This window comes from Musa acuminata, chromosome BXJ3-9 (genome assembly GCF_036884655.1).
Source record: "Musa acuminata AAA Group cultivar baxijiao chromosome BXJ3-9, Cavendish_Baxijiao_AAA, whole genome shotgun sequence".
Taxonomy (NCBI): Eukaryota; Viridiplantae; Streptophyta; class Magnoliopsida; order Zingiberales; family Musaceae; genus Musa; species Musa acuminata.
This window is the reverse complement of record NC_088357.1, coordinates 2,414,795-2,441,375: the sequence shown is the minus strand read 5'-3', so window position 1 is coordinate 2,441,375 and position 26,581 is coordinate 2,414,795. Positions and strand designations below refer to the sequence as shown.

Genomic DNA, 26,581 nt, shown 5'->3' with positions numbered 1-26,581 from the left:
CAAGAATTAATTCAAATTTATAACGTTTGGACCATAATTAAGAACTTTAATGATATTAAATATTCAATTTAATAATAACGATTTCATGCATAAAGAATAAAAAACTGAAATCATTTAAATCATAATAAATGAAGAAATTCATGATAATGAATTATGAATCATAATGAGAATAGTTATATTATTATTAAATTAAATATTTAATAATAACGGTTACAGGAGTCTCTACGAAATTTTTTTTAAGTTAGAGTGCTCTATCAAAATTTCTAAAATATATAATTTTTTTAAGAATTCGTCTCAATATTTTAATACTATATTATAATATTTTTTAAATATTATTAAAATACTGTACTCCTAGAATTCGTACTCATAAAAAATCAAACACAGAATCGATAAGTTATCGTTGGGAGTACGGAAGTGCGTCTCCTTCGGATACAAGACATGAGGAGTCCGAATTCAACGCAACGTAGCTCCCCAGTTTAATGGCCGCCGCCATCTTCGAGTTAAGCAAACTCATGTAACGTATAAATCACTATACCGGTCATATATCTCGAGGTAAGAGCAGTCTGATACATTGACTTGCACGCTCAAATAAGAACCTTCGTAGCGAGGCGAGATTTAATCTTTCGTACGCTCGAGGAAATATTTGGGTGTTTGCTTGAGTTTTACAGTGTGTTTAGCTTTCTAATCTTCAACTTCTCATTTCTTTAATTTCAGGCTGTAATTGAATCGAACAAGACTTCACTTCTTCTTCTGCTTCTTAACGAATCGGATTCGTATATTGCCTTTAATCGAAGTCTTTTAATACACAGGGACACGTTTTAAATCTCTCTACATGTTTTCATCATCGTAGTAGTCGGCAATTGGCATGGCTAGCCATAGCAATTGACGGATGTAGAGGTCACTAATGGACAGCATGCATGGGTTTCACTGGGACATGGGAGCAGATAGGGACCGAGCTGGAATCTATATATCTCATTGACTATTTGATATGGCTTATTTCAGTACCATTCACATGGCAGCGGTCCGCGATCATGACAATGCCAACAAAAAAATTTAGACTGTGATACCTCATTCCCGAATGAGACGACTACTTGCCCTCATACTGTTCGGCGCCGTATATCGCAGAGCCATTGTGGAAAGTTCGAAACGACGCCACACGATACGGGTCCGTACAGATCGATCAACACTCGCTCGTAAGGTACAAGCCAACTATCCAAGGAGTCAGCAATCATTAATGGACCATATACGATCGTCATTTGTAGGTATAAAAACTAACCCCCTGACCAACATCAAAGGGGGAGAACTTCGGGCACTCAACTTTCTCTTACTCCACTCGGCACTAACTTAAACTTCGGAGAGATCGAGTCAGGAAATCCTCCTATAACTTTGGCCAATGTGTAAGAATCCGACCCAACGCTCACTTTCACTATCCAAGCATTTGCGCGGGCAACTTTGCATATCCAGAATTGGACTGAGTCGTATTGACACCTCGGCCTATAAAGATTCCCCAACACTATTCCTCCACCTTCTTCCGTCTCCTTTGCTGTGGGATATTGACTGCAGTCTCTTGCTCCGACTTTGTGACGTTCCCAGATGTGGTGGTGGTCGAAATAGCCTCTCCTGCAAACACAAGACTGGATCGTAAACTGTAACCTATCATGCAGTGCTCGTGAATTGGTGGCCGAGGACTTATGTAGCACAAAGACAACGTATGTAGCGAATGCTTTCAGGAGTTGAGATCAATTAGCCTAAATCAATCGATGCACAAGTGGCAGCATTCTTAAAGCATTAGAGTAAGTGATGTAGAGAGAGGAGAGAGATAGAGAGAGAAAATATAGGCTATTGTTGGATGCTTTTCTTTTTATGGCTGCTGGATGCTTTTCTATTTATAGCTTTGAGCTCACTAATCGCTCCCTCATGATTAGTGTAATGATTCAAAGATTAATTTTTATTTTAATTGATGTTGATGTGACAAATATATGCGATCGACTTTACGACGTTGATGTCTACACTTTACTCTATCGAGTAATCTTTTTAGTGTATGTGTCTCACCCTATCAAGTATTAAAGAATGCGAGATTCACTCGTCACTCAGCTCATGATTGGTGCAATATTCTCAATATCAAGAATGAATCGAAGAATAATCGACTTTATGATGTTGGTGTCTATGTCTCACCCTATTGAATAGTCTTTTGGTGTTTATGTTATTTTTATTATTATTGATGTTGATGTGATAAATATACGCGATCGACTTTATGATGTTGGTGTCTATGTCTTACCCTATCGAATAGTCTTTTGATGTTTGTCTCGCCCTATCAAATATTTTAAAGAATGAATGCAATATTTAATTTTAAGATGTGCATGCACAAACAAGAAAGCAAAATTCTCCATCAATTATATACAACAAATGAGACATGATAGAGTATAGTGTGGATCTTACCACATGGACACACCCCTAACCACGTCAGTGCAAGCGCGGAACCTTAGGAGAAAGACGCGGCACCACCAAGGATTCGGGATGACGGTCACTCCCCCACCCCCGACGTCTGGGGTTGCACGAACCAGCATCGTCCTGACACGAACCGTCCTAGGAAGCTCGGGACGATACCGCATGGTGTTGATCCGCACATATCGGGTGGCGGTCGTCCGAAGGTACGAACTTGCTACCCAGGGAGTCGACCGTCGTGCAAAGATCACGTATGAACGACCCTCAGAAACCAGAATAAAAGCCTCCTACCATATAGTTTCACAGAGTTCCACTGAATTAATCTTTGGAGGGGCTTAAGTCGAGATACCCCTCCCATTCCGACCTAGGCCAGAGTATAGGAATTCGACGGTGACAAAAGTAGGCGTAATCACTGCAGAAGCACATGCCGACCGACTCGATGAAGACCTCATCCCAGAGATTTCCTGGACATCTCGAACCAAACTGTAATGGCTCCTTGGCCACGGTATAAGGTTCACAAACAAGACAAGACAGACTCGTATCTGGTCCGATATTTACCAAAAGATCTGACTAAAGTTCATTTTCGATGTGATCAAATCCAATCTTTTCTTATTTTGTGTGGTGATCACATCGATTTTATTTTTGTACTTGTATGCAAGCACATGTAAGCGCTAAATAGAAGTCATATATGATCCAGAAGTAGAAGTCGATCCAAATTAGGTCTGATTAAGAATTAAAACCCTAAATAAATTTATTCATATATGATCGAATCCAATCTTTCTTGTTATTCATTCATATCGAATCCCAATCTTTCGACACGGTATATATGTCCAAATATCTTCCATGTACTGTAACACCATAAAAAGATTAAATCTAAAGAAAGAGCGCGCATAGCAGATGGTAGATGAAGCTGACAACTGAAGTATATAGTATCATTTCTCTCGGTACATGATCCCAAGGAAGAAGAGACTTCTGTTCGATATCCAACAAAATGCGACTAAACAAATAGATGAACGGACAATTACAGAGTAGGATTGTGGAGGAATACCAGAGTAGGACAGCCACCTCTCGGCCGGAACTCCCTGTAGTCTTTACCCCAGATCGTCTCCATTCTCCCCACCAAGTAGATGGAGCACGCCACGGTGGAACTGGCCGGCACCACGGTCCCATACGGTAACACATCATCAACAACCGCATACTTGGTGTCCTGCAGCACCGATGGTGATATCCAAATGCATGATTCAAACTTAAAAGATTTAGATTTAGATTTGGATGATGGGCAATCCCAAATGCATGATGCTAGGAAAGAGCTCAATCTATTAACGTGCTTTGATACCATAAAAAAACATGAATGATGAATACATAAGACCCCAGTGTCATGTTAGATGCGTGATTGATTACATATCATGCAACAAATGTTTCTAGTTTGATCATCTTAGCTGTTCCGTCATCATCAAATCAATACAAAAAGTATTCTTCCGACAATCCAAATACGAAAAACAATTTTAACAAACGAATTGAAAATAATTTAACACCACAGAAAGGAATTCCTCCGAAGGAACCTCTGTTAACCCTCTCTGTTTTTGAAAGATTTAACTTACCTTAGCAGAGGACTTTAACATGGAGTGAATTAGGTCGGTTCGTGTCTTCCCCTTTGGAGAAGACAGACTGATAATTCACATAATCTTTACCAATACAAGGAGCTGATAATGAATGGAATATCATTAAATAGCAGAAAAAACACTAATCATATCAAGTACTAGATGGTATTTGGACATATTTCGACGAAATGTCAGTCCTCATAATCCGGTGGGAATGACTGCTCAAACTCAGCATCCATGAGCACACCATCCATTTTATGCACAATGATTTCAGCTTTTCTGATATCAACAACTTCTGATCTAATGCCGTTCACAACCAGCGTTCCATCTAAATCTTTCCAAGCATATAATCTGAATCCTGATACAGATTCAAATGTCATCTCCTTGTGCAAAGGAATTACTTTAGATGGTATATGTTGAGGAACTGCAGAAAACCCCATTACACGAGAGACGACCGCATACGTCTCATTTAGTCTATCCTTGCTCAAGCTGTCATGGGATCTCAGTTTTAGCAAACGCCCGAAGGCCTCCTCTGACGGAACAAATATGGTAAATGCAAGATCATCGGGCAACATTGCGACCATCATGTCCCCAAGTTCCCCAAGTCCTACTCCCTCCACTGTCTTCGTGAATGTCAAGTTCCTGGGTGATCCCATGACACTGTTGCTGAGTGACACCTCAGGGAGTTCTGAATTAATTAAACAAAGCAAGCACAGAATAGGGGCAAGTAAACACATCAGATAGACTGAAATCCTTGAAAGGCATCTTCTTCTCCATTTCTTATATAATGCATCCATGAAGTCCAATGTTAGCGATATATGATGTACTTGTTTAAACAACTCTGTTTGAGAAATGTATTCTGAATTTTTCATTCAAGAGAATTGGAACTCTCTGAAACTTCTCCATCCTGATTGCCAATAACATTTGAGAATTATGCTGTTCCTCCTTGACGATGGAAAAGTTTTCTTTAATTTATATTGGATACCATCAATACTTCTTTAATGAAGATCAAACACTTGCATCCTTGAAGTCCACCAAATCATCCGAATATGTGTCAGCTTAATAGCCTTTATATGCTTGGACTACAATGCTGAAAGTACATTGACAACAGGATTTCCAGTTACTTTGTGCAAGATTATAGATCACATAGTAAAAAAAATGTGAAAAGTATAAATATAATGACACTTCAGAAAGTTCAATGGAAAAGGAGACTAAAAAATGCAGAAGTGGCAAAAGCTAACAGAAACAATATCCAAAAGTATAATGCCACCTTAACAGAGATGCTATGAGAGTGAAAATAGGCGCTTGAAATTACAAATAGCACTGAAGAATGTCCAACAACAATCTACTTCACGGATTGGACTACTAATTAATACTGAAAGCAGAATGATAGAACAACAATGTGCATAATTCTGAGAGACCAGCTAGTTAGCATCAATATTGTAGAACATATACTTTGGGATGGTGGATGATTTATAGAGAATATACAGAAAGGAAAGACTATCCAAGAGCAATGGACGTACATATAATTACCTCAGCAAATAAATTCCACAGAACAAACACAACTTTTCTTCACAATCGCCTTTCCACTTTTCATTTGCATCTGAACTACTGTATACATCATGAATCTCATGATAACACTGTGTAGTGAAAGACGCTAAGAGCTAAAAGGTGCCAAAATGCATGAGCAAAGCGAGATGATCATAAATATTAAAATTTTTAAAAAATATATAATTAAGGAAAAATATGATCACAAAAATAAAATTGAGAAATTACATAGTTCTATAGCACTTTATATTTCAAATATCACCATCAAAATATTAAATTACATTCATTTATAGTACCAAAGTAATATATTGTGCAAATCTAATAATAAAAATGACAAAATGAGAAAACAAAAGAAGAAGATTAACGTTAAAAATCTAACAAGAGGAGGAAGAGGCAACCAGAAAAAGAAGAGGGGAGCATGCGGATGACTGTTGGTTGGAGGGTAGCAGGTTATCAGGGAGGGGGATGGGAGGATACAGAGAGAAGGCGAAGAGGGGTGTAGCTATCGGGGAGGAGGAGGGAGACGGGGGTTGTCATGATCGGCGCCCGCGGGAGGGAGGGGCGCGCGTGGGGAAGATGGAGGGGGAGGATGGTGTCGGGAAAGAGGGGGGAGCTGCGACGAAAGGGGGAAGAGGGAGGAAGGATCGGGGAAGGGGGGTTTGCGATGAACTGGGGGCGGGGGTAGGGAGGAGAAGGGAGGGGGAGGATTATGTCGGGAAATAGGGAGCTGAAGAGGGAAGGTAAAGGGATCGCCGGGAGAGAGAGAGAGAGACTGCCGCCGTTCGCCTATGGAGAGAAATACGCCGCCGCGGGGGTTTGTGGCTGGGGTGGCCTGAGTTCAATCGGGCGGGCGCCCGGGCCGCGACCGCATGAAGTCATGGTGAATTAGGTATCTCTCGATCGTCAGATTTGAGGAAGAGATATAACAGCAGATCTCCGAAAGAACACATTTTGATCTTTGCTAAAAGGAAGCTCAAAAAGCCATTCTTTGATCACAAATTGCTCGTCAGAGACTCTAATACTGTAGAAAAGGAAGAAGAAAGACTTACCTTTCGGACCGGTATCGACTCCAAACCGCCTCAGATCTGGAGATATAGTGATCTTCTGATGATCAAAGCAGGAGGAGGGAGGGAAGGAGGTCTGCTTTCGACTTATAGCAGCGAGTTTGGGCGATTCGGACCACTCCCACCCAGACCGGCTGGCAGTGAAGGAGGTATAAATAGGAGGAAGACGAGGAGGCAACGGTGGTACGCTCCGAGGCGGCCGGCGGAGTGGGATCGGAGAGAAAAGGGACAGCGCTGTCAAACGTCCGAGCTTGGGCCTTGACGGGCCAGGCTAGGCCTTCAGTAACACTGGCTCGGGCCTAACGGATCACGTACTTAGTGGCGAAGAAAGTGTCGGGAAGCGGAGACAGGAGGAACTCACGTGTAACGTCCTCGAGCGTTCTTGATCGCCGAGGAGGAAGGCGAGCTTGGTGACGAGCAGAGACGTGTTTGTTCCATTGTCTTGGAGTCACAGTTCTTGGAATTCCATGCCAATCCAGGTTTCATGTTGTGGAATCTGGTTTAACTCGGGAGGAAATAGGAATGGCCCATCAGGTGTTTGTGGAAATGGGAAACTAGGCGCCAACTTATTAAGTCGGGCGGCCTCTTTGGCTACGCGGAAATCATTTCAACAAATGAGCTCAAGACGTAGTATGATCGAGTCTAATGGTTTAGCGCCTATTAGCGATGAGTACGTAACAAACCGAGACGTCGACGCTTCTAATGCTTGCAGGGGAGGAACTGCCAAATAAAATTCATAAATCAAATATAAATGAGAAAATATTCAAATTTTGAACTCACCCTTTGGGCGCCAACTCATCCGCCACTCACTCTCTCTCTCTCTCTCTCTCTCTATATATATATATATATATTGCCGCTCTTTCCAGTGTCAGTTTCGGATCATTATTTCAACTTTCGTCGGAGATGGGTTTCGCTCGCGAGCGAAGGATTGGATGGGAGATGGCCGGTAATAGGTTTCAGTCGATCTCTCGCGACGACTGAAACCCATTTCCATCTCTCGGGCCATCTCCCGTCCGATCCTGCATCCATCGCTCGCGAGGGTCTCGAGGGATCCCAAATCGTCGAGGGTATCCGACACTTCCCAAGCTCTTCTCTCCTCCGGGTAGAGGGTTTCGTTCAAGAATGGCTCTTCCAGCGGGTTCTTGGAAGGGATCGAGCGGCGGGAGCCTGAGCTTCTCCGGGTTCCTCGCATCAGGGAGGGTGGTTCTTGGAAGAGAACGAATCGTCGCGCCCGATGGGGTTTTTGGTTCCTATGCATCGCAACTTCCTCTGTTCCCGCTAATGTTTCGTTCATGAACGGCGCTTCCGACGAGTTCTTGGACGAGAACGAGCCACGGAGCCGGAGTTCGAACCCCACCAGGTTCTTGGAAGAGGTTTCATTTCCAAATGCCCGAGAGGATCTCGGATTCCTGCGCTTCCTAAACTTTTATTTCCTCTCTCAAGGGTTTCGTTCAAGAACGGCGCCTCCAGCGAGTTCTTGGAGGAGGTTTAAGGTGTTCTTTAATGAGTTTTTGGAAGATAACCACCCGCGAAGCCGGAGTTTCTTTAAACTATGTATGTTCTTTAAAGAAGCCGGAGCTTCTTCAACCTCCAGCTACTTCTTGGAAGAGGTTTAAGGTGGTTTCCTTTTCTTTGGCTGGCCTTGCCCTCTGCAATGCCGATCACATGGTGATGTCTGTGGCCATCGGTCTGCTCTCCAGAGCCCATGGCATCGTTCAGGTAATTGTTTCTTATACTACCTCATGAATTAATAAATCGAATTAGGGTTTTGGGTGATATAACAAAAAACTGATGATGTCAATCAACATGGTGTGGACTATAGTGTCTACATAGATTGTTAGCTTGAAATGTATGGTTGACTGATTGCTCTTTCACCATTCACCATTCACCATTCATTGGATTGCACATGTTATATGCAAAACATGTTGATGCTCACGTCAGGCAATGAGCTTCTTTACAATAAAGAAGTGTTTCTGGACTTTATCACTCTCCTGTTGACTTGCCGTTCATGTATTCTTGTTCTTGTGTGAAAGAGGTGGAAGTTACCAAAATATTGCAGCCTCTAATGTTTGACTAAGTATAATGCTGAGTCAATGTTTTGGGGAATGTTATTGTATATTATTTGGAATCTAGCCTAACTTTGTACGTTATTCCAAAATGAAGTTGATAATGATATGCCATGATTAACTTTTGGTCATGATTCAGTTCTAGATCCATAACGCTGAACCGACGCAGTTTAATTTGCTCCCGTTCTTTATTTCAACTATTTATGGTGAACCTGAAAACTTGTCGACTTTATTTCTTATTTCTAAGCTTTTCTGGTTATCATCTGATTGTATTTTAGATATCTTCCTAACATAGTTACTGTCCTTTGGGCACCAAATTGTCTCCTATAGTTGCAAGAGCTCGAGCGGATCAGTGGTCTTATCATCATTATTTTAGCTTGAAAATTAATGTGGGACATGTCACTGCAGGAGAAAAATGCTCTTCTGGGAATGGAGATTTGGGAAGACTGATGTGGCTTATGTAAGCAACATATCTCTAAGAAGGGCCAAGAAGAGGTTTCTGAAGATTGGCTTGAGGTACTTTCTACTCCAAGCTCTTTAAAATTTTCAATTTCACAGAAGTTTCGGAGGCTTGATGTAGTGTCTTGTCAGATATTTTTGCCATGTTAAATTATTGAAACATAAATGCATTTGTTGTGGCACTTAATGATATTACTTAGTGATATTATAAGTTTTGTTTGCCAGTCATACAATTATTCTTCCTTTTATTGCCTACTCAGACACTTCAAAAGATATTTAAGCATTTCTTTGTTGGTAATCATTGCTGTATCAAATAATAATGATAAAGAGAAATGAATGGTCTTGAGCCGGTTTACATCCATCCATGTAGGTCCCAAAGAAATTATCTGGGAAAACGATTTCTGGCCTAAATAAGTTATATTATATATGTTATAAAGAGAGGACACCTTAGTACGATTTAGTAAGATGATTTAACTGGTGTGCTATTGCACTTGTACCAGTATTTGGTCTGTTTTTTGCATATGTATCAGACATTCTTTCTTTTTGTATAGCTACAAGTGCTACTTGCTAGTTTGTCCCTTTCTAACTCATTAATTCTTTTGCTTTATGAACATCAGGATTAAATAGGGAACCAATTATAATGCATGCGTGAACTTGCATGGTTAACATTATATGCATATCAGAGAGAGAGAGAGAGAGAGAGGAAGCTGTGAATAGTGACAAGAGGACAAATTACCGAATGCAGTGAATAGTGACAAGAGGACAAATTACCGAATGCAGGGGTGTGATCTGATACGTTGATCTTGACGTTGAGGTGGCTGTGAATAGTGACAAGAGGACAAATTACCGAATGCACTATCAGTACATAAAACTGCACATATGATATATGCTTTCTGGGGCTTTAGGCTTTTATGTGGAAACGTTCATATTTGTTTAACATTACAACACGATTTGTTTAACATTACAACTTTAAAGGGTTTTGGTGTCTGTAACATATTTGTTTAACTTTAATGTCTGTAACAACATTAGAACTGATGTGGTTGCTGTTTAATGACGAGGGGATTGGCTTGAGTGGGGCTTGCGGTGTAACAAGGTTTAATAGTTTTTATTACACCTGACCTAGATTGTTGTTGTTGTGCCATGATGTTTTTGTTATTGCTCTCCTGACCTAGATTTTTCCCTCAAATTTGCCTCAGGACTCTTTTCTTGTATCGATCACACAGTGAGGCGTTAGTGAAATGGGCACAGCTATAAACTTCTATCAAAAAAAAAAAACCTTTTATCAGGACCATTGAAGACATTGATAAGCAGACATTCTGATTTTGTTTACAAGCTCAATGTATTTTACTTTCATATTTTAATTGTGCATACTTATGCACGCACATAAACACACACATATTATATTATATATATATATATATATATATATATATATATATATATATATATAATCGTTGTAGGGGAATGGAGTAGAATCACAATGTTTGTATTTAAAATGTTTATAACGCTTGCGTACAAACATATTTTCTTGGCCTACCTCGGTCAATTTTCTTGGCATGCTGACACATTTTGGTGTTTTTTTCTTATGATCGTTGCAAATCCAGCTGAAATTGTTGGGGCCAACTACTTTAATTGCGTCCTACACTTGCACCGCAAATCATTCTTAGGCTTGCCCTGGAAGCTTCTTAGCAATCTTTAGTTGCATATACTTTCCTTTGCTTTTCTCCGTACGTTTTTCTCTTCGAATGAATTTCAATGCAAAAATTCGCAGCAATAGAGCGCCGACACACATCTGCTGACAAAAGAATTTCAATGCAAAAATCAGACAAAAATAAAATAAAATAAAGAACCGGTAGAGAAGACTGCAAATTTCATCCACGATTCGTTTGTCTACGATACCTTCGGAATTAGCATTCTAATCTCATCGTTGTCCTGCCGTTGCCTCCAATTTGGCATCACTTGGGATAGCATCATCTCATCTTTTTAATGTCTGTCCTATGATAAAATGAAATCTGTCCTGGGCTGGCTTCATCTAATTACATTTTTTATGCGCTGCCGAGTTAAAGAGGACAGAACTAGTTGGAAAGAAGGCAACAAAACTAGTTTTTTTTACATTTCTACATATCGACTAGCACTGAAAACCATTATAAATTAATACCACAGACAGTATCCCCAAATGTTGCTATCCCATGCATGCTTGCAGAAACCTGAAAAAATAAGCAATAAAAACAAAACTACTGGTTCTCACACCAAATTACGTCAGAGACAGTTAAGGCCTGACGTTTTGCAGAAACGAGGAGCAAACAAGCATATAGTCTCAAATCCTCCAGCAAGCAAAAATAATAATAAACGTGCAATATATATATATATATATATATATATGTGTGTATGTGTATTTATATATATGTGTATATATATATACATATGTATATACATCAACAATGATAATAATACTATGACAACAACACATAATATATAAAAAAATAGTGACATTGATAGTGATAGCAGTAAGAATAATTAAACACCTACCTCATAAGGCCCATAAGATTCAACGACAATTTGGCTTTTCTTTCCTCTTAACTACCTACTCTCATGAAAAATCACCACAATTCTCAAAACCAGAATAAAGAGGCTTATGACAGCACATGGTTTAACTATGAATGTTGGGCACACATAAAACTCATCGCCTGGTTCCGACACTGAATCACTGTTGAAACTGTCTATACAGATTCATCTCAAGGAAAATTATATAAAAGCTAAGAATATAAATAGAAACAGTAAATGCATATCATGACAGCCGTATGTGGAGATGCTTATATTGGACAAAAGTAATGCCAGAAAGAAAGATAGGGAGGGCATACCCCTTGCATATATCTCCTAAATCCGTAATTCATGCCAATAAAGTTAATTTAAATAAAAACATGCCGGAAATGGCAGGAGCAGCAGTTCTGTGTGTACGGAATCAGAAATATAAAGACAAATTGCAAAAGTACTTGAAAATGAACAAAAAAAAAAAGAAGCAAAAAGCTCAGTGCACTAGGCAATAACAATCTAAACCCAGAAAGAATAGGAGATCAAAGGTGAGCTAAGCTACATCAAACATATAAAAAGGCAACTTATCACACTTTTTCCTCCACTTGAAATATGCTTCTTAAGTTGGCCAATTGAAATCAATTCCTTAAGTCAAGCCAGTGACATATATGTCCAGGATTTTTAACGGGATCATTTGATCCTGGTTACTATCCACACACAGATTGTGATGACAAACTGCTGTTATGACATATTTCTAAAAAATATAGATCTTGAGAAAGCCTCTAGCTCTATCATACTGATACAGCGACCTACATACATGGCGTGCATGGAGAATGAAAACGAGGCAAATACCTGTTCAACTGATATAAACCAATGGCAATAGACGCAAGAAGTAATACAATGATCCTAAATGACTTTGAACTTTCTTAAATGATGCATCTGAAATGACTCGTATAAACTAAACAGTGTCAGTAAAGTTGATCAACCGAGATTAGTTTCAGCAGCCTATAGCTTATTTATAACAAAGCAAGACATATTCATCAACTTCACAAACAGAATAAGTGAATTACAGCCTTTTTCTCAAAGAAAAAGGTTGAAGAGTTTGCTCGGTCGCAGCAAAAGATCTACATAGCTGGATCAAAAAAGAGTTCATGGTAGACAAACTCCTTGTACCACTGCCAGTGACATGTTCACATGCACAAGAGTCAGTTATTAGGGGCATTAAAGTCGATAGAATTCCTAAGACCACATGGTAGGTCGAACCTACAACTCGAAATTTCATCCAAAACAGTGAAGCCCCGTTAGCACCTATACAAACGCATCCAACCTTGCGGAGGAAGACAGCCTGTCCAACGTGTTCACTAGGAGGGTGAAATGACCACGGTAGCTCCCCAAACCTTGCAAACAATGCATTAAATTCGTGTTCTCCCATTAGAGAATTGTACGGACGTGCGTTTGCATTTACTAGTGTTCGCTGTTGCATGCCATCACGATTTGCACGACGCTTTGATGGTGGGCAAAAAATAAAAGGCGAACTTACGGTTGGTTGTAGCCTAATCGTGATCCGGCAATCAAGAATCGGAAAGGAGGGAGGGAAAGGCTACCATGGATTTCTATTTCCTACAGAACACAACAAAAACAAGAATTCACGATGCAAACTCTCAACATCTGAGAACTAGAACGCCAAAAGGAAGATGTTAGTCGACGGAACCGCGTCTGTTTAAACTCGCTCGCTCTGACGGCACAAAAATACTTTTATGACAGAACCTGAATTCCTTCTTGGAAAACCACAGAACAATAATCACGCAGCCAAAAAGATCGTTGAAGAAAATGTCTAGTGACTTCAAGAATCCGCAACCAACAACAAACGGAAAATTCAAAACAGGATCAGAACCCCCTTCTGAAAATTCACGAAACAAGAAACACGCACATAGAACAAGTTTCACGCCGCCAAATGGCTTCAAGAATCCGCAACCAACAACAAACGGAAAATTCATAACAGGATCAAAGTCCCCTCCTGAACGAACAATCATGAAACAAGAAACACACCCATAGAACAAGAATAACGCCGCCAAAAGATCGACGAAAACAATGGCATCTGGATTCAAGCATCCGCCAAAAGATCGACAGAATCGTCTGTCGTTGGATTCAAGAATCGGAAACCAACAAGAAGCAAAGAAAATTATCACAGGATTGGAAGTGCTTCTCGAAAACCATGGAACAAGAATCAAGCTGCCAAAGATCGAAGAAACCGATGATATTCTACTCCAAGAACCTACAATCAACAACTTGGAAAAGGAAAAGATACATCAGAATGACCATCACCTTTTGTGCGATCGCCTGTAACCCTCCCCACTTTTGCCTCGATCATCGCGGTGCGAAGATTCAACCACAGGACGCAAAAGCTGAAATGGGGCCGCGCCTTCGTAACCGCCATTGATATATATATATATATATATATAGAGAGAGAGAGAGAGAGAGAGCCTGGAGGTGAAGTTTCCGGAAGTGCGGACGCCAACGAGGAATTTAATTCAGCTGAATTGCCAATGGACTTGGACGACAGTGCTTATTACTGGGCTAGAAATGGGCCATCAGCAGGCCTAATTGACCAGTCCTTTATATATATATATATATATATATATATATATATATATATATATATATATATATATATATATATATATATATATATATATATATATATAGTTTTGTATTATACATGGTATATTCGTCTGATCCCACTACTTATTCCGTAGTCTTCTATTTTCTAAAGCAAGAGAAATGGGAAGTGAAAAAAGAAAAAGAATAAACAGAATACCCCGTGGAGACAACCCAATTCCCTAACCTGACAGAAGACGACGCCATGTCACGTATAGCCAAATGGACTTTGATATTGCAATCTACAAGTGAACATCAACCTGTCGGTCCACATAGGTAATACACATTTGCAAACAGTTCACAACAGGTTACGCACTGACGGTTTAGCAGATACACATTTATGCCGTTCAACATGGTGCTCAATAAAACAATTCACTAAATACACAGTGAATCTAAAGGATGAAGATATGTCTTAGGATCGAGTAATAGATAAATAAACTCTCTCAAAATCATCTGCCACATGAAGCTTCATCCAACCTCATACTCAAAAAAGCAGTTCCGAACATACACATCATGAGTAAACGATTAACAAAGTATTAGGATTAAATGATATGGGATCAGTTTGCAACAAACGATTTGCCTGGTAGTTTGCACAGGAACTCGTTTTATTAGAAAATATTAACTAGGTAAAAATTACTGAAATTATCATTCTCCAAAAGAAGAGAGATTAATTCCGAGGATCATTTTGCATTTTGATGGAGCTTCCTGGAAGACCATGAATTTTCTTCTCAAGACCCCATTAATTTACAAAAATTGCCTCAAGAAGAAGCCTTATTTTCATTGCACAGAAACCAGAGAATTATGTGAAAATGTTAAGATGGCACTTCTCTTGCAAATAACTTCTTGACCTGTACAGAAATGATGTCAAGGAAAGTAAATACATCTTGGGTCAGAACATGTATTTGTCGATGCAGATAGTATATAAGCATAAAATATTATGTTTGAGAAGTTCTAAAGAAATTGCCTGTAAGATGTTTAACAACTGTAGACTATCATGTAATGAAGGTTTCTTTGAGTCCCGGTACTCACCACTTAAAAGTAAAATCACACATGAATATTAACAATCAGCTATAAGAACATTTCTAGCAGACGATTGATATACATAAATTTAAGATACAAACATTTAAGATTGGATGTGCAGAATCGCAAAATGTAGTAGCATAAACAATAAATTACGAATGTGGCATTCGTAATTACCTGCTCCAATGTCAAGAACATAATCACATTCCATGATCCAAGACGACCAAAATTTGGAATAAATCCTTTATAAAAGGCCAAAGGTCCCTGAAAAGAAAAGATCATTGTTTCACATTGGTTAGCTTTGTCATATCCTTATAACCATTTCATGAATATATATGCCAAAGATCAGAGTGAAATAGACCATCATATCTCTCTCTCAAGTTGATTTATTGCACGTAAGTTTTTCAGTATAATTTTGCAGATACATGTACCACACATAATAAAAGAACACCTGAGACTGTCACATTAACAGAAATATCTACAAAATAAGTTTCTTATTAACACTGATATGAATAATATATATGAGGTACATCAATCAAAAGCTTTGGAGTTATTGAACTCCGTTAAAAAAAAGGAATCCCATGTTGATGTAGGTTTTAAGCATAGATTGAATGCTGCAGATGTGACTGCAAAGAAAATCTAGTAGTTGAATCAAATGTGCTGAATTGCATGTGCTGTTTGGTAAAAGAAGCAAAAAATCAGATATTATCATGAGAAATAAACGAAATTTATAGGTAACAATTTCTTTATTTCTGTTAAAAAGGAGCAATTGAAAAGAAAAAAAAAAGGCAAGTGGCTCAAAATAACTAACCATGCCCTAAAAACTCTTCAAGACATTCGCCATTACTTTAATAGTTCAACCAAACGAATCGATAATTTCTTGGATTCTTCTTCAATTCTCATGGTGCTTATATACCCTTACCAAGTACAAGTTAATAGATAGCATTGCTTTGTTTAATATATCTTGCCAAAAATGAAATAGAAAACTCACAGTTTGAAGCACATGACGACCTAATTGCAGTCAGAATATTTGATGTCATTGCATAAGTGTACAAGCAGGTTTAGAAAAAATAAAAAGAAGAACACACGAGATACACCTAACATCATCATGGTAAATGTAAACCTGTATTTAAGCAGCATTTATGTAATCCATAAATTGATTATAGCATAAATTGATTGAGCCCTGCTACACCTTTATTATGCAAATCATAGGTGACTTTTGGCACCTAAAACATGGAAGTGACTAACCAGATGTTCTGTCAGATAGTGAAAAAATATGTATCTAAAAACATGGTTTCAGATATATAAAAACAGCAAAAATCATTTAGAAAGTCTTAGAAGAACTTTGACATTTTAATTCTCAGCACCAGATCAGTGCGGTGCCATGGGAATCATGAGCAGAGCCATATGCATAAGAAAGCAACTGAATGTTGATGCCTAAACTAAAGAGGGAAAGAAGCTGAAAGCCCTCTTCTACATGTCAGCAACTGGCCAATATTAGTACATCTATCTGTCTGGAAGCTCAACTAGTACCATTAAATAGATAAGATAAACAGAATCCTACATGGAAGTCATAAATTGGAGTTCAACTTCAAAGAAGACAATAAAAGAATATTCACTTATCTACCACTAGAGATATGAGATATCTTTTTTCAGATCATAATTACTGACAAAAGCTATCGGTATCACGGAAAGTACAAAAGGTAATCATGACGTACACCATGCTTCTCAACCAACCATCATTACGGTGAATTTTTCATCAAATATAACTCATCATGACTTAAAGAAAGAAAGAATAGCTACAAGTCTAGTAACAACCTACTTGATGGGTTAACTAGAGTTGGCAGGTATCATAACATTTCTATCTCCAATTTTCTCGACACTCCTGTCCAAACAACATACTACATCTATGGACAGAAGATAATGAAATTCTCTATGTCTCATGAGAAGTGCATTCCAAAGTAGTCTGAGATGATATAGTAATTTCTTTGTTAGAGCCTGGCATTAGAAGCTTGCTAGCGAAAAGGTCTGAAATTGACCCCCCATGCAGTTCAGACAATCCCTCTTAAAATATTATCTCATAACAATCATCCAGCACAAGAAATTACACCATAAAGGGCAAAATGAGCAGAGATGTGCTTTGATAAATATGAAAGATAAATATAGTTACTCAGCATACTTCATTTTTCATCGTCTTGACAAAACAATCGAGTGTGCTTTTATAGGCTGAATCTCCCATCATTCTTGACTTCACCTGAAAAAGGACATTTCTACAACATCAGCCATACAAAAGGCCCTGAATATATATTTTGATTTTGTATAGTAACACAAAACCAAAGATAAGAAATTCTTAATTTGTAGCCAGCTACAAAGTATACACAACAAGCAGCCAAGCTGGTCATCATTTTCCCTATATAGTCATCTGTTTAACCAAGATACAGTTAAGGTCGGTTTAAAGTATATATAAACTAGAATACAGAATGACCATCCCATCCCTAATATTAATCTAGTTCCATGTTAAGCCTTCTTATAGGACAATGATCTATATTTCATCCTATGATTGCATCCTCAGTGACGAAAACAGCCCTAGATTTTAAAGTAGTTTGGTCTAAACATTTCCAATCAATCACTATCCTCAATGAGCTATCTGGTTCACGATCGATAAGGGTGCTTTTATGTAAGAAGTAGCACTGGAGTTTTTGCTTTTAATAATTAGATATTGATATTCAAAGCATGCATTACAGGAAGAGCGTGCTTAAAATTTTACCAAGTATTAGAGGAGTCTTGAGGTACAACTTTGTTATACCTTCTATTAAATTATGAGCAAAGGATGCCTACAAAATTTTCTCTTAAAAATGAAACTATTCAACCAACTGTTTGTTACAAACAGATTTTTCCATTAATGGAGACTATGATAAAAAAGTATCTGATTGAGAAACTTACCACATCAACGGGAGAACCAATACAAACAGCAAAGAAACCAGCACCCAAGCCAGATAAAAGATGAGTAAAGATGTTATCTGTGAATCCAGGGATTTTCAGAATTGTCTGAATCAAAAAGAATGCACAATTGAATTGAAATTTGATGATATAAAAAAGAAAGTGAAACATAAAAGAACGAGGAGCCCTTTGTAATGAGATATTGAACAAGGGCTTTCACCTGTTTGACTTGATCATAACTAGCCAACTCGGCAGCATTTATGATAGCATTCCGTGCAACATTAGGACCAAGACCAGTCCAGAGCGCCCCAACTCCTTCCTGGATTGTACAAAAGCAAACGTTCAGCTAGCAAATTACTTGAAATATTAGGCATTAACTTCTTGAAAGACAACCTGTCTGACTATTGTGGAGTAAGCATTCAGAGCTCCTGAATAACGTCTTGGCACACCAGGTGGAAGTTTCCCTTCAGCTTGAAGCCGTACTTTTACAAGATCAGTTGGATTTGCCACTGTTATCGCCAATGCACCTAATTGAATGGTAATAATTAAATTAGGGTGTATTGTTGTCAAGCAATGAACTGGAGCAAATACGATAAGGTCTGAGGTCTCTTAATTCTTTTATTGGTACTCTCACACTTTCACACATAACCCACCAGTAGTAAGCCCGGCAAGAATTTTCTTGGACAAAGGAATATCTCCCACAAAATTTTCACCAACATAGAAAGATTTAACCTGCGAAGAAGAAGGGCAAAATACAACTTAAATAATCACAGAATACCAAGAACATAAGAACAACTTATCAACTGACAGAAGGCTTTGAAACTTACAGGTTCATACATCCCAATCCGCAGCCCTCCAAAAACACATTGGCGGTGCAGCCCAGGTACGATACCTTTCCAAAGTGCCGTCATTCCTTCCTCCCGTGCGATAGTCGCAACAGTGCCCAGCATTCCGCTGTACTTTGGCATGGCCATTGCATCTGTAGCAGCTTTCTTCTGCAGCTGAAGTCTCACTTTTGCAGTGTCAAGAGGGATAGTGCAGAGCTGGAACAGACCCAAAACAAATAAAGACGATGAGAAAGGATGATGGCCTCACAAATCTCCCATTTCTACTGTAACGGAAATCGTTGTTTTGTGAAGCTTTTACACTCGCGTATCAGTGACAATGTATGTTCCTTCTATTTAATATCTAACAACAACGATACAACAATAACAGAAACCCTTATTTCCCAAAAAATCATCACTGATTTCAAGAAACAAAACAATGTTGGGAATTACATCTAAGGGCAAGACGATTCCAAGCATGAAGCAGAAGCAATGAACAGCATAATGGTAACAACGGTAACGGACCTCAGAATGGTGCTTACAGATACTTTAATACTAAAAGATCACACTAAAATCTGCAGCGCAAAAAGATCAAGAAGTCCTTGGATCCCTAAATTAGCACTATATTCAAGAAAGAGATCATATTGAGGTCGCATTTGATGGCAACCGACTGCAAGAATGAAGCAGAAGAAAACGACGAGAGATGGGTAAGTGACGGAAGAAGCGAGTCATCGCGATTACCTCCGCGAAGGAGGCGGCGATTGCGCTACTAGCGAACCTTCCGGCGAAGGAGATCTCGATCTTGGAGCCGTGATCACCCATTGCGGCCGCCGGCTCACCGCGATCTTCAGGGTGGCGGAAAGACGGAGCTCGGGGATGAAGAATCGGGTCGGTAGGTGCTGAGAATGAGAAATCGGAGAGAGGGGATCCCTTCGGAAGAGGAACGAGAAAAGAAAAGACGAAGGGCAATTAATAAAGGATGGATTTGGCGTCGGAAGGCACCTCCGACGCGGAAAGGCGTAACCAAGTTGGCCACCGCACTTGCTGATGCGCATCCGAGTCATTCTTTTATTTACGCGATCAAACTGCTTCTCGATACCCGCACCTCAATTGGATAACGCTTCGTGAACTAGTGGGACCGGTTGTGGATAGGTCGAAGGTACCGCAGTGGGTAATTTTCTCCTCTCTTTTATTCGCGCTCGGCAACTTGAGAGTCGACCATACTTTCGGATCAGTGCTATGCGATTAGGATCGTATATTTGTTGTTGAGCGCGACCACTTGAAGTCGAACAAATCAGCCTGATGCACAATTAGGTACGTGAATCTCCATGCGAAATGAAGGGCTACACGCATGTACTTTGAACGGAACCGAGAAATAAGACCACACGTTACAAACGTCAGGTACATGACAATGAGCTGGTTATGTCATGTGATGCTTATCAAGCATTAGATATAGTCGGATGGGTCGGATTCAAGCCCGACGTACTCGTGATTGATTGATTGATTAAGATTGCCTGATGAAGAATTAAGACACTGCTGGTTGGCATCGAGGGTGGCTCAGTCACGATCCACTTGGAAAACGCATCTTGTGCTAAAGGTCACCTTATTTCACGAACGATACTCGGAAGCGTACAGCACGTGAAACCAGGAGCGGAAGGTTCTGGATGCCCGTGGTAGCTTCCGGGCCTCACAACACGATGAAGCCCAAGAAGCCAACAGAAGCAGGAGGAATTATCTAGAACCCACGTTTCCCCTCCTATAAAAATGGTGTCACGACGTCGGTTTCCCGCAACCCAAGTTGCAGATACCAGAAATATCTCCGCGGGATTCCGTTTCCCATCTCTTCTTCGTCGTCGTCGTCGTCTTCTTCCCGCTAAATAGTCGTCGATCGGACCAAAGAATGTCGCTCACTCCCTTCGGATTCGGTTCACGGCGGGGCCGCATCTTCGATCCCTTCTCCCTCGACGCCTGGGACCCCATCCAGGGCTTCCCCTTCCACACTTCCCTCTCCTTCTCTCCGGCCACCGTACCCGGCGAGGCGTCGGCGTTCGCGGCCGCTCGCGTCGACTGGAAGGAGACTCCGGAGGCGCACGTGTTCAAGGCCGACCTGCCCGGGCTGAGGAAGGAGGAGGTCAAGGTGGAGGTGGAGGACGGGCGCGTCCTCCAGATCAGCGGCGAGCGCAGCCGCGAGCACGAGGAGAAGACCGATACTTGGCACCGTGTCGAGCGGAGCAGCGGCAAGTTCCTCCGGAGGTTCCGCCTGCCGGAGAATGCCAAGGTCGAACAGGTGAACGCCGCCATGGAGAACGGCGTCCTCACCGTCACGGTTTCCAAGGAGGGGGTCAAAAAGCCTGATGTCAAGTCCATCGAGATCTCCGGTTGATTGGTAATAGTATGAGTGAAGACGTGCTTACCGTTTGCTTGAATTAGGTCATATGTTGCGCGTTCGTCCTGGTCGGGTTGTCAACGATCGTTTCACACGTGTCGAAGAAGTTTGTGATGCGTCTGTCTTCCTTTCGTCATTGCCTGATGTGGTCTTTTGTGTAATATCGATGGAGATAAATAAATTATAAGCTAATCATATATTACAAATAATTTTTATGTTTTAATTATATTTTTGATTTAACACAGACTCGAGTCTACCATCAGAATTAGTTGGAGGCTACGAAAAAGTAGTGTGGGACGAACAACTCAAGCCTACGTCCATGTGAGGAATGGCTGGAATCTATAAATGGGTTAGCGCAGCCCAAATGGATTCAAACGTGTGCCGAGGCTCGGGGTCGGTGCAGCCCATTAAAGGATCACGACAGCTCACGTTAAACCAGCAGGTGCTCACACCGTATGACATTGTTGGACGCGAAACAAGCACTCATGAGCACGTGAGTTGCAATGGCCACAGCATGGTCTAGCACTAGCAACTTCCCCATCCCACCGGATATGACGATGCGTGGGAGATGGGTTACTTCAGGGAGGATCTGCAAAGTAAAGAAGAGCACGTAGCACGAGTGTAAGGTTATCCTCCTCTACCCTGCAGCATTATTCACAACAGGTTTGTTGAATCTCATACAAGCAAGCATACATCTATCTACCCACAACTAATTGGTTACATCATAAGCAATTAATTAGGTAACCCGCTAAAGGAGAAATATATCAACCCTTTTTATACCCTCGAAAACTGCGGCCACTTGAAATTAAAATCTAGCAAATGTTCGAACTCTTAACAATCGAGAAAACTGCAGCTTTCGCACACGCCTTTTCTCTCGACAGCGGAGACTGTGTGAGACACTCGCACTCCTTCAACACGAGCAGTGTTGGTCTTAAATATTTTATGACATCGCGAACGGCGTCACCGATCACGAGATGCTTCCATGCCTAAAGCAACAAGGGTCTCGACCAAGTCAAAAGAAGAAACGGAAGCGAGCGGAAGCCCCGAGGCCAAGCGCAGAGATCGATAGAAGACGGACGCTTAAAGCGCGGTCACGTACGGTGAACCCCGCAGCTTGCTTCGCTCACAAGCAACCAACCCGCGAAACACTCGGAAATTGTTACCGTCCCGTCCGCGATACACGATAAAGTTCACCGGAGTAAATAAACTATGAATAGTGCTTCAGACGGGACAAAGAAAAAAAGCAACCCATCGAAGACCGCGCCGCTAAGGGCACAGCACATTACAATAACATAAAGAAATTTTGTTGACCACCGTATCAACACGAACAGCAAACTTTCATTTCGGGGTAACAAACCATATTTCATTTGACTTCATTCAGTACAGTCGAAGAGAAGCCAGTTGGTTTTACTACATTCTCCTATCCAACCATAAGAGAGATTGTAGAAACAAAGAGAGTTGCACAACAACAACAAAACAACGAAACGGAGCCCGTTTATTTTGTTAGACACCTGCAGCCCATTTTCTAGTGCTCTGTGCCCCCCCCCACCCCCCCACACACAGATAAAATAGAAGGCTGCAAAAAAGGAAGAGAATTAAGGCGGTCTTGGTGAGGGGTACACCACCAAGATGAACACAAAAGGTAAGATCTCTCCTGGTTTCTTATTGCGAAACAAACAAATCCCCACACCTTAATCCTCCGCCAAAACGGAACCACGGCTTATTGTTTCCTCACACACTACCATCCAAAACATCCCCATCAAGATTTTGGCGCTCATCATCTCTTCCACCTTCCAAAACCCAAAACAATTTCCCAGCCGCTGCTGCTAAATTCTATATCCTTCGGTTTTCATAGGTTCTACTACGCCCTACCCTAAAACTAACCAAAAGCTACGTTACGGTAAAAAGATGGCGCTAGTACGTAGACGCTGTCAGTAGATCCACTCCTGCGGCAGTCCGACCTCATGGGCCGCACCTGCAGCGCCAGCTGCAGCGGAGACGGACGGTGAGATGTGCTGGTGGTTCTTTTTCTGGTGCGCGAGCACCGCACCGCTTCGCCCCATCAGTGCATCTGTCCATCCAAGCAATCCTTCGTTACATGATGGAAAAAATCGGGAAAGCTTTGCGAAGATAAATCAACCGCCTCGGAAGAGTAATTACCGTGGCTGAGAACGAAGCCACCGGGGAAGCGCGGCTGAGCTGCAAGCTCCTCAAGGTTCAGGTTCAACGCTTGAACCACCCTGTCAGGAACGAGCACGGTTGAACAGCCTGTGCAAAACCACGCCATAGCAACAACAGTTTAGAGTGCGTAAAAACGAGAACCAAGAAAGACATACTTGGAGCACACAGTAAAAAGACAGGAAACAAGGGCAAGACTGGCTCCGCCAACACGGAAACACAAACAGCACCATCAAACGCAAAGGGACAGCAGATTGATACCAGCTTGGTGGCCAACATATTGAAAGCTGGCAAGAAACGACAGAAAGGAATACGCGAACACAGCGACATGGGAATCCAATGATGAGATTCTGGCGGTGCGGGGCATTACCAGTCTTCTTCTTTGGCTCCAGCTTGTTGCCGGCAGTGCGGGGAAGGAAGACACCGGTGCCGGCGGACTCTTTCCGCGAGCCCGTGGTGTGGAGGAACACGGCTCTCATCCCGGATCCAGGAAGCGGTGGCGGATGTGGCTGCGGCTGCTGCGAAGGTTGCAGAGGATGTTTTCTAAGGGGCGGCCAAGCGGAGGGCGACAGATCTAAGGTCCGGCCGCACCTGCCTTCCCCATAACCCCCACCGGTGACTCTACCTTTGCTCTGCCTCCCCCAGGCTGTCGAAAGCTGTTGCTTAATCGCTTGCTGCTGCCTTAGGTAGTAGAACTAACAAAAGACACATATCGGAAAGTGTGAGAGAGAGAATGCGGCGAATAGGTATGGATGGCAAAAGGTGTGATCACGCTCACTTGAGCTGCCTGCAGTTGCTGATGGGTGATGTGATTAGGGGAATAGTAGCCGGCGGCGGCGTTGTTCTTCGAAACCGAGGTCACCACTGGAGTCGGTTTTTTTGGCACGCTAAGAAGCCCGACATCGTTCAGGCCCTGGTGTCGCCCAAGATCGTCGGTGGTACGGAGTCGCATCACCTGTCCTGCAGCCTCACAGAGAAGGTCGCAGGGATCACTGATGCGCTGCTGCTGTAGCGGAGATGACGACGGCGGCGAAGAGACCAGAGAAGGTCCATTTGGGCTCCCCTTGGTCGAGGCGGAGGACCAAGCGCACAGGGTGGACTGGGGCGAGCCGGCCATGGTCTTCAAGAAACCCCCACCAATCAGCTGATGCAAGGCCCGAAGCCTCTCAAGAATTAGTCGCTGGCGACAACTGAAGGGATTCTTTACCTTTGCGTTGTTCGCAGCTTCCGCTGCAGCAACGGAGGCGTCTTTTTCGTCATCTTGGAGGAAGTAACGAGCCATCTGCTGCGTGAGCCCGGCCATGTAGTCCTCCTCGTCGCTCTCCTCCGTCCCGGTCACCGACTCCACAGGTGAGTCCAGATTCGCGTCCGTACCTAGGGGAAACTCGCCGGGTAAGTAAGCTCCCCCGAGGCCGGCTTTACCTTCCCTTCCGCGGTTGCCTCCTCCGAGGAAGATTTCATCACACAGGAACTCGGAAGGTAGCCAAAACTCTGCATCATCCAACTCTTTGGCCATCGCACAAGACACGCTGCGTCTGCCGCTGCCGCCGCTTCTTCTTGGCCTGGTCGATAAGGCAGGAGAGACGGCTAAAAAGAGGAAGAAGAGAGGGGAAGGACGAGATAAGATGAGAGGGGTGACAGGAGGGGCGGTGTTTGCGGGCTGCGGAAGAAACGATACCGCTTAATACTCACCACAACCACGAGAACGTGGGCCTTCTTCTCCCCTCACTCTCCTTCAAACTCGCTCGGGTTCCTTGCGAAAAAGAAAAGCCAGCGCAATTAAAGAGGAAGGAGGGCTTTGGTTACTGTCGCTCCACTCTTCGCCTTCCCCTCCCTTTTTCTCTTTCTTGAGAGCAGAGACGGAGGGAGAAGGGGGCCGAAGTATTAGAAAAGGGAGCTTGGGGAGTAGGAATGTTGAGCGATGGTAGGCAATAAAGAGTGGTGGGGCTGAGGGGTCGTCCCGGTCACAGCACAACCGCAGCGCGACGCACGCACACACTCCCTCTACTTTGAGATTAAGAAATCCAGAAAAGAGACATCGAGTGGGGGCGACCGAGAAGGAAAAAGGTGCCCAACAAACCCTATTTCGCATTCTCCTACCACAGTGGTTGCACAGATCCGTGTCCTCCTCTCCCACCGATCCGCCATGTGTTTTCTTTCTGTCGTGTCCTAAGTCGTAGGTCGTTAAAATAAAACATCTCCAAGCAGTTTCTTCTTTTGCCCTTAAAATAAAAGACGACATTAAAACATTAACGATTCCAACATGTAGCTACTTATTGCGTCCAATACTAACATAAACTTCCATTTTAATGTCGTGGTAGAAATCCAAAACCAATGTTTTTCTTTTTCCTAGTAAAAGAAGAACCCGATCGAGAAGATTCCACCAAAAAATGAAATAATACAAACGATTTATTCTAGTCGTCAACGTAGGATGGCCCACCGCGGAGCTACCAGCTAGCCAAAACGGAAGTCGATAACTCGTCCATCCTCGCTGTCACCATCGTAGTTGCTTGAACGACCATCGCCCCTCCATTTCATTGCATGCCAGTTAGTATCATTGGCCTCGAGCAGGGTCGCATGTCGCCTTGGCAACAGGAAAGACGCAGCTATATTTGTAGATGTCGTCTTATGTTACATTCATAACCAAGTGCGAATAAAGCCAAGCGGTCATTAAAATGCGCACTGTTCTACATGTGAGGAGGCGATGGATTTCATCATATAAAAATTCACTCCATATAAAAAAATGAAAAATAGAGAACAAAAAGGGCAAATTAAAATAAAATAAAAAAAGAAAGTAAAGCCGGTTGGTTTGGGCCAGATGGGAGTGGGAGACAAACTCCTCTCTTCCTTTCATGTGGGC

At 41.8% G+C, this 26,581-nt stretch overlaps 4 protein-coding genes and 2 long non-coding RNA genes across 11 annotated transcripts; 2 read left to right on the top strand and 4 right to left on the bottom strand.

The window, feature by feature from the left end:
• Positions 1-3,345: 3,345 nt before the first annotated feature.
• On the bottom strand, positions 3,346-6,943 carry LOC135649014 (uncharacterized). Of its 3 annotated transcripts, XR_010501159.1 has the most exons (3): positions 6,644-6,943; positions 4,047-5,136; positions 3,346-3,652 (listed from the first exon to the last, which is right to left on the bottom strand). XR_010501159.1 is itself a non-coding variant. In XM_065167106.1 (2 exons), exon 2 carries the CDS (start codon positions 4,916-4,918, stop codon positions 4,238-4,240), a length of 681 nt encoding a protein of 226 aa, XP_065023178.1. In that variant the 5' UTR covers positions 4,919-5,136; positions 6,644-6,943; the 3' UTR covers positions 3,896-4,237. The 3 variants fall into 3 exon arrangements, 2 of the variants coding, with proteins under 2 accessions (XP_065023178.1, XP_065023179.1); XM_065167106.1 differs by lacking the exon at positions 3,346-3,652 and having other exon boundaries at positions 3,896-5,136; XM_065167107.1 differs by lacking the exons at positions 3,346-3,652; positions 6,644-6,943 and adding an exon at positions 5,580-5,603 and having other exon boundaries at positions 3,896-5,136.
• A 623-nt stretch (positions 6,944-7,566) lies between these two features.
• On the top strand, positions 7,567-10,270 carry LOC108951852 (uncharacterized). The gene is made up of 3 exons (XR_001976416.2): positions 7,567-8,377; positions 9,133-9,240; positions 9,801-10,270. It is a non-coding gene; the product is annotated as an uncharacterized LOC108951852 (long non-coding RNA).
• A 378-nt stretch (positions 10,271-10,648) lies between these two features.
• LOC135649685 (uncharacterized) lies at positions 10,649-14,314 on the bottom strand. The gene is made up of 2 exons (XR_010501367.1): positions 11,083-14,314; positions 10,649-10,975 (listed from the first exon to the last, which is right to left on the bottom strand). It is a non-coding gene; the product is annotated as an uncharacterized LOC135649685 (long non-coding RNA).
• A 573-nt stretch (positions 14,315-14,887) lies between these two features.
• Positions 14,888-20,116, bottom strand: LOC103996870 (mitochondrial uncoupling protein 1). The gene is made up of 9 exons (XM_009417909.3): positions 19,899-20,116; positions 19,161-19,376; positions 18,987-19,065; positions 18,727-18,860; positions 18,554-18,652; positions 18,337-18,441; positions 17,573-17,647; positions 15,571-15,657; positions 14,888-15,221 (listed from the first exon to the last, which is right to left on the bottom strand). Exons 1-9 carry the CDS (start codon positions 19,977-19,979, stop codon positions 15,186-15,188), a joined length of 912 nt encoding a protein of 303 aa, XP_009416184.2. The 5' UTR covers positions 19,980-20,116; the 3' UTR covers positions 14,888-15,185.
• Positions 20,117-20,938: 822 nt separating this feature from the next.
• LOC103996869 (17.3 kDa class I heat shock protein) lies at positions 20,939-21,752 on the top strand. The gene has a single exon (XM_009417908.3). The coding sequence runs from the start codon at positions 21,058-21,060 to the stop codon at positions 21,538-21,540; it is 483 nt and encodes a 160-aa protein (XP_009416183.2). The 5' UTR covers positions 20,939-21,057; the 3' UTR covers positions 21,541-21,752.
• Positions 21,753-22,861: 1,109 nt separating this feature from the next.
• LOC135649873 (uncharacterized) lies at positions 22,862-25,643 on the bottom strand. Of its 4 annotated transcripts, XM_065168794.1 has the most exons (6): positions 25,414-25,551; positions 24,929-25,283; positions 24,500-24,841; positions 24,092-24,416; positions 23,704-23,811; positions 22,862-23,614 (listed from the first exon to the last, which is right to left on the bottom strand). In XM_065168794.1, the coding sequence occupies exons 2-6, from the start codon at positions 25,235-25,237 to the stop codon at positions 23,475-23,477; spliced, it is 1,224 nt and encodes a 407-aa protein (XP_065024866.1). In that variant the 5' UTR covers positions 25,238-25,283; positions 25,414-25,551; the 3' UTR covers positions 22,862-23,474. The 4 variants fall into 4 exon arrangements, with proteins under 4 accessions (XP_065024866.1, XP_065024865.1, XP_065024864.1 ...); XM_065168793.1 differs by having other exon boundaries at positions 24,500-25,283; positions 25,400-25,643; XM_065168792.1 differs by having other exon boundaries at positions 24,500-25,308; positions 25,414-25,643.
• Positions 25,644-26,581: the final 938 nt, after the last annotated feature.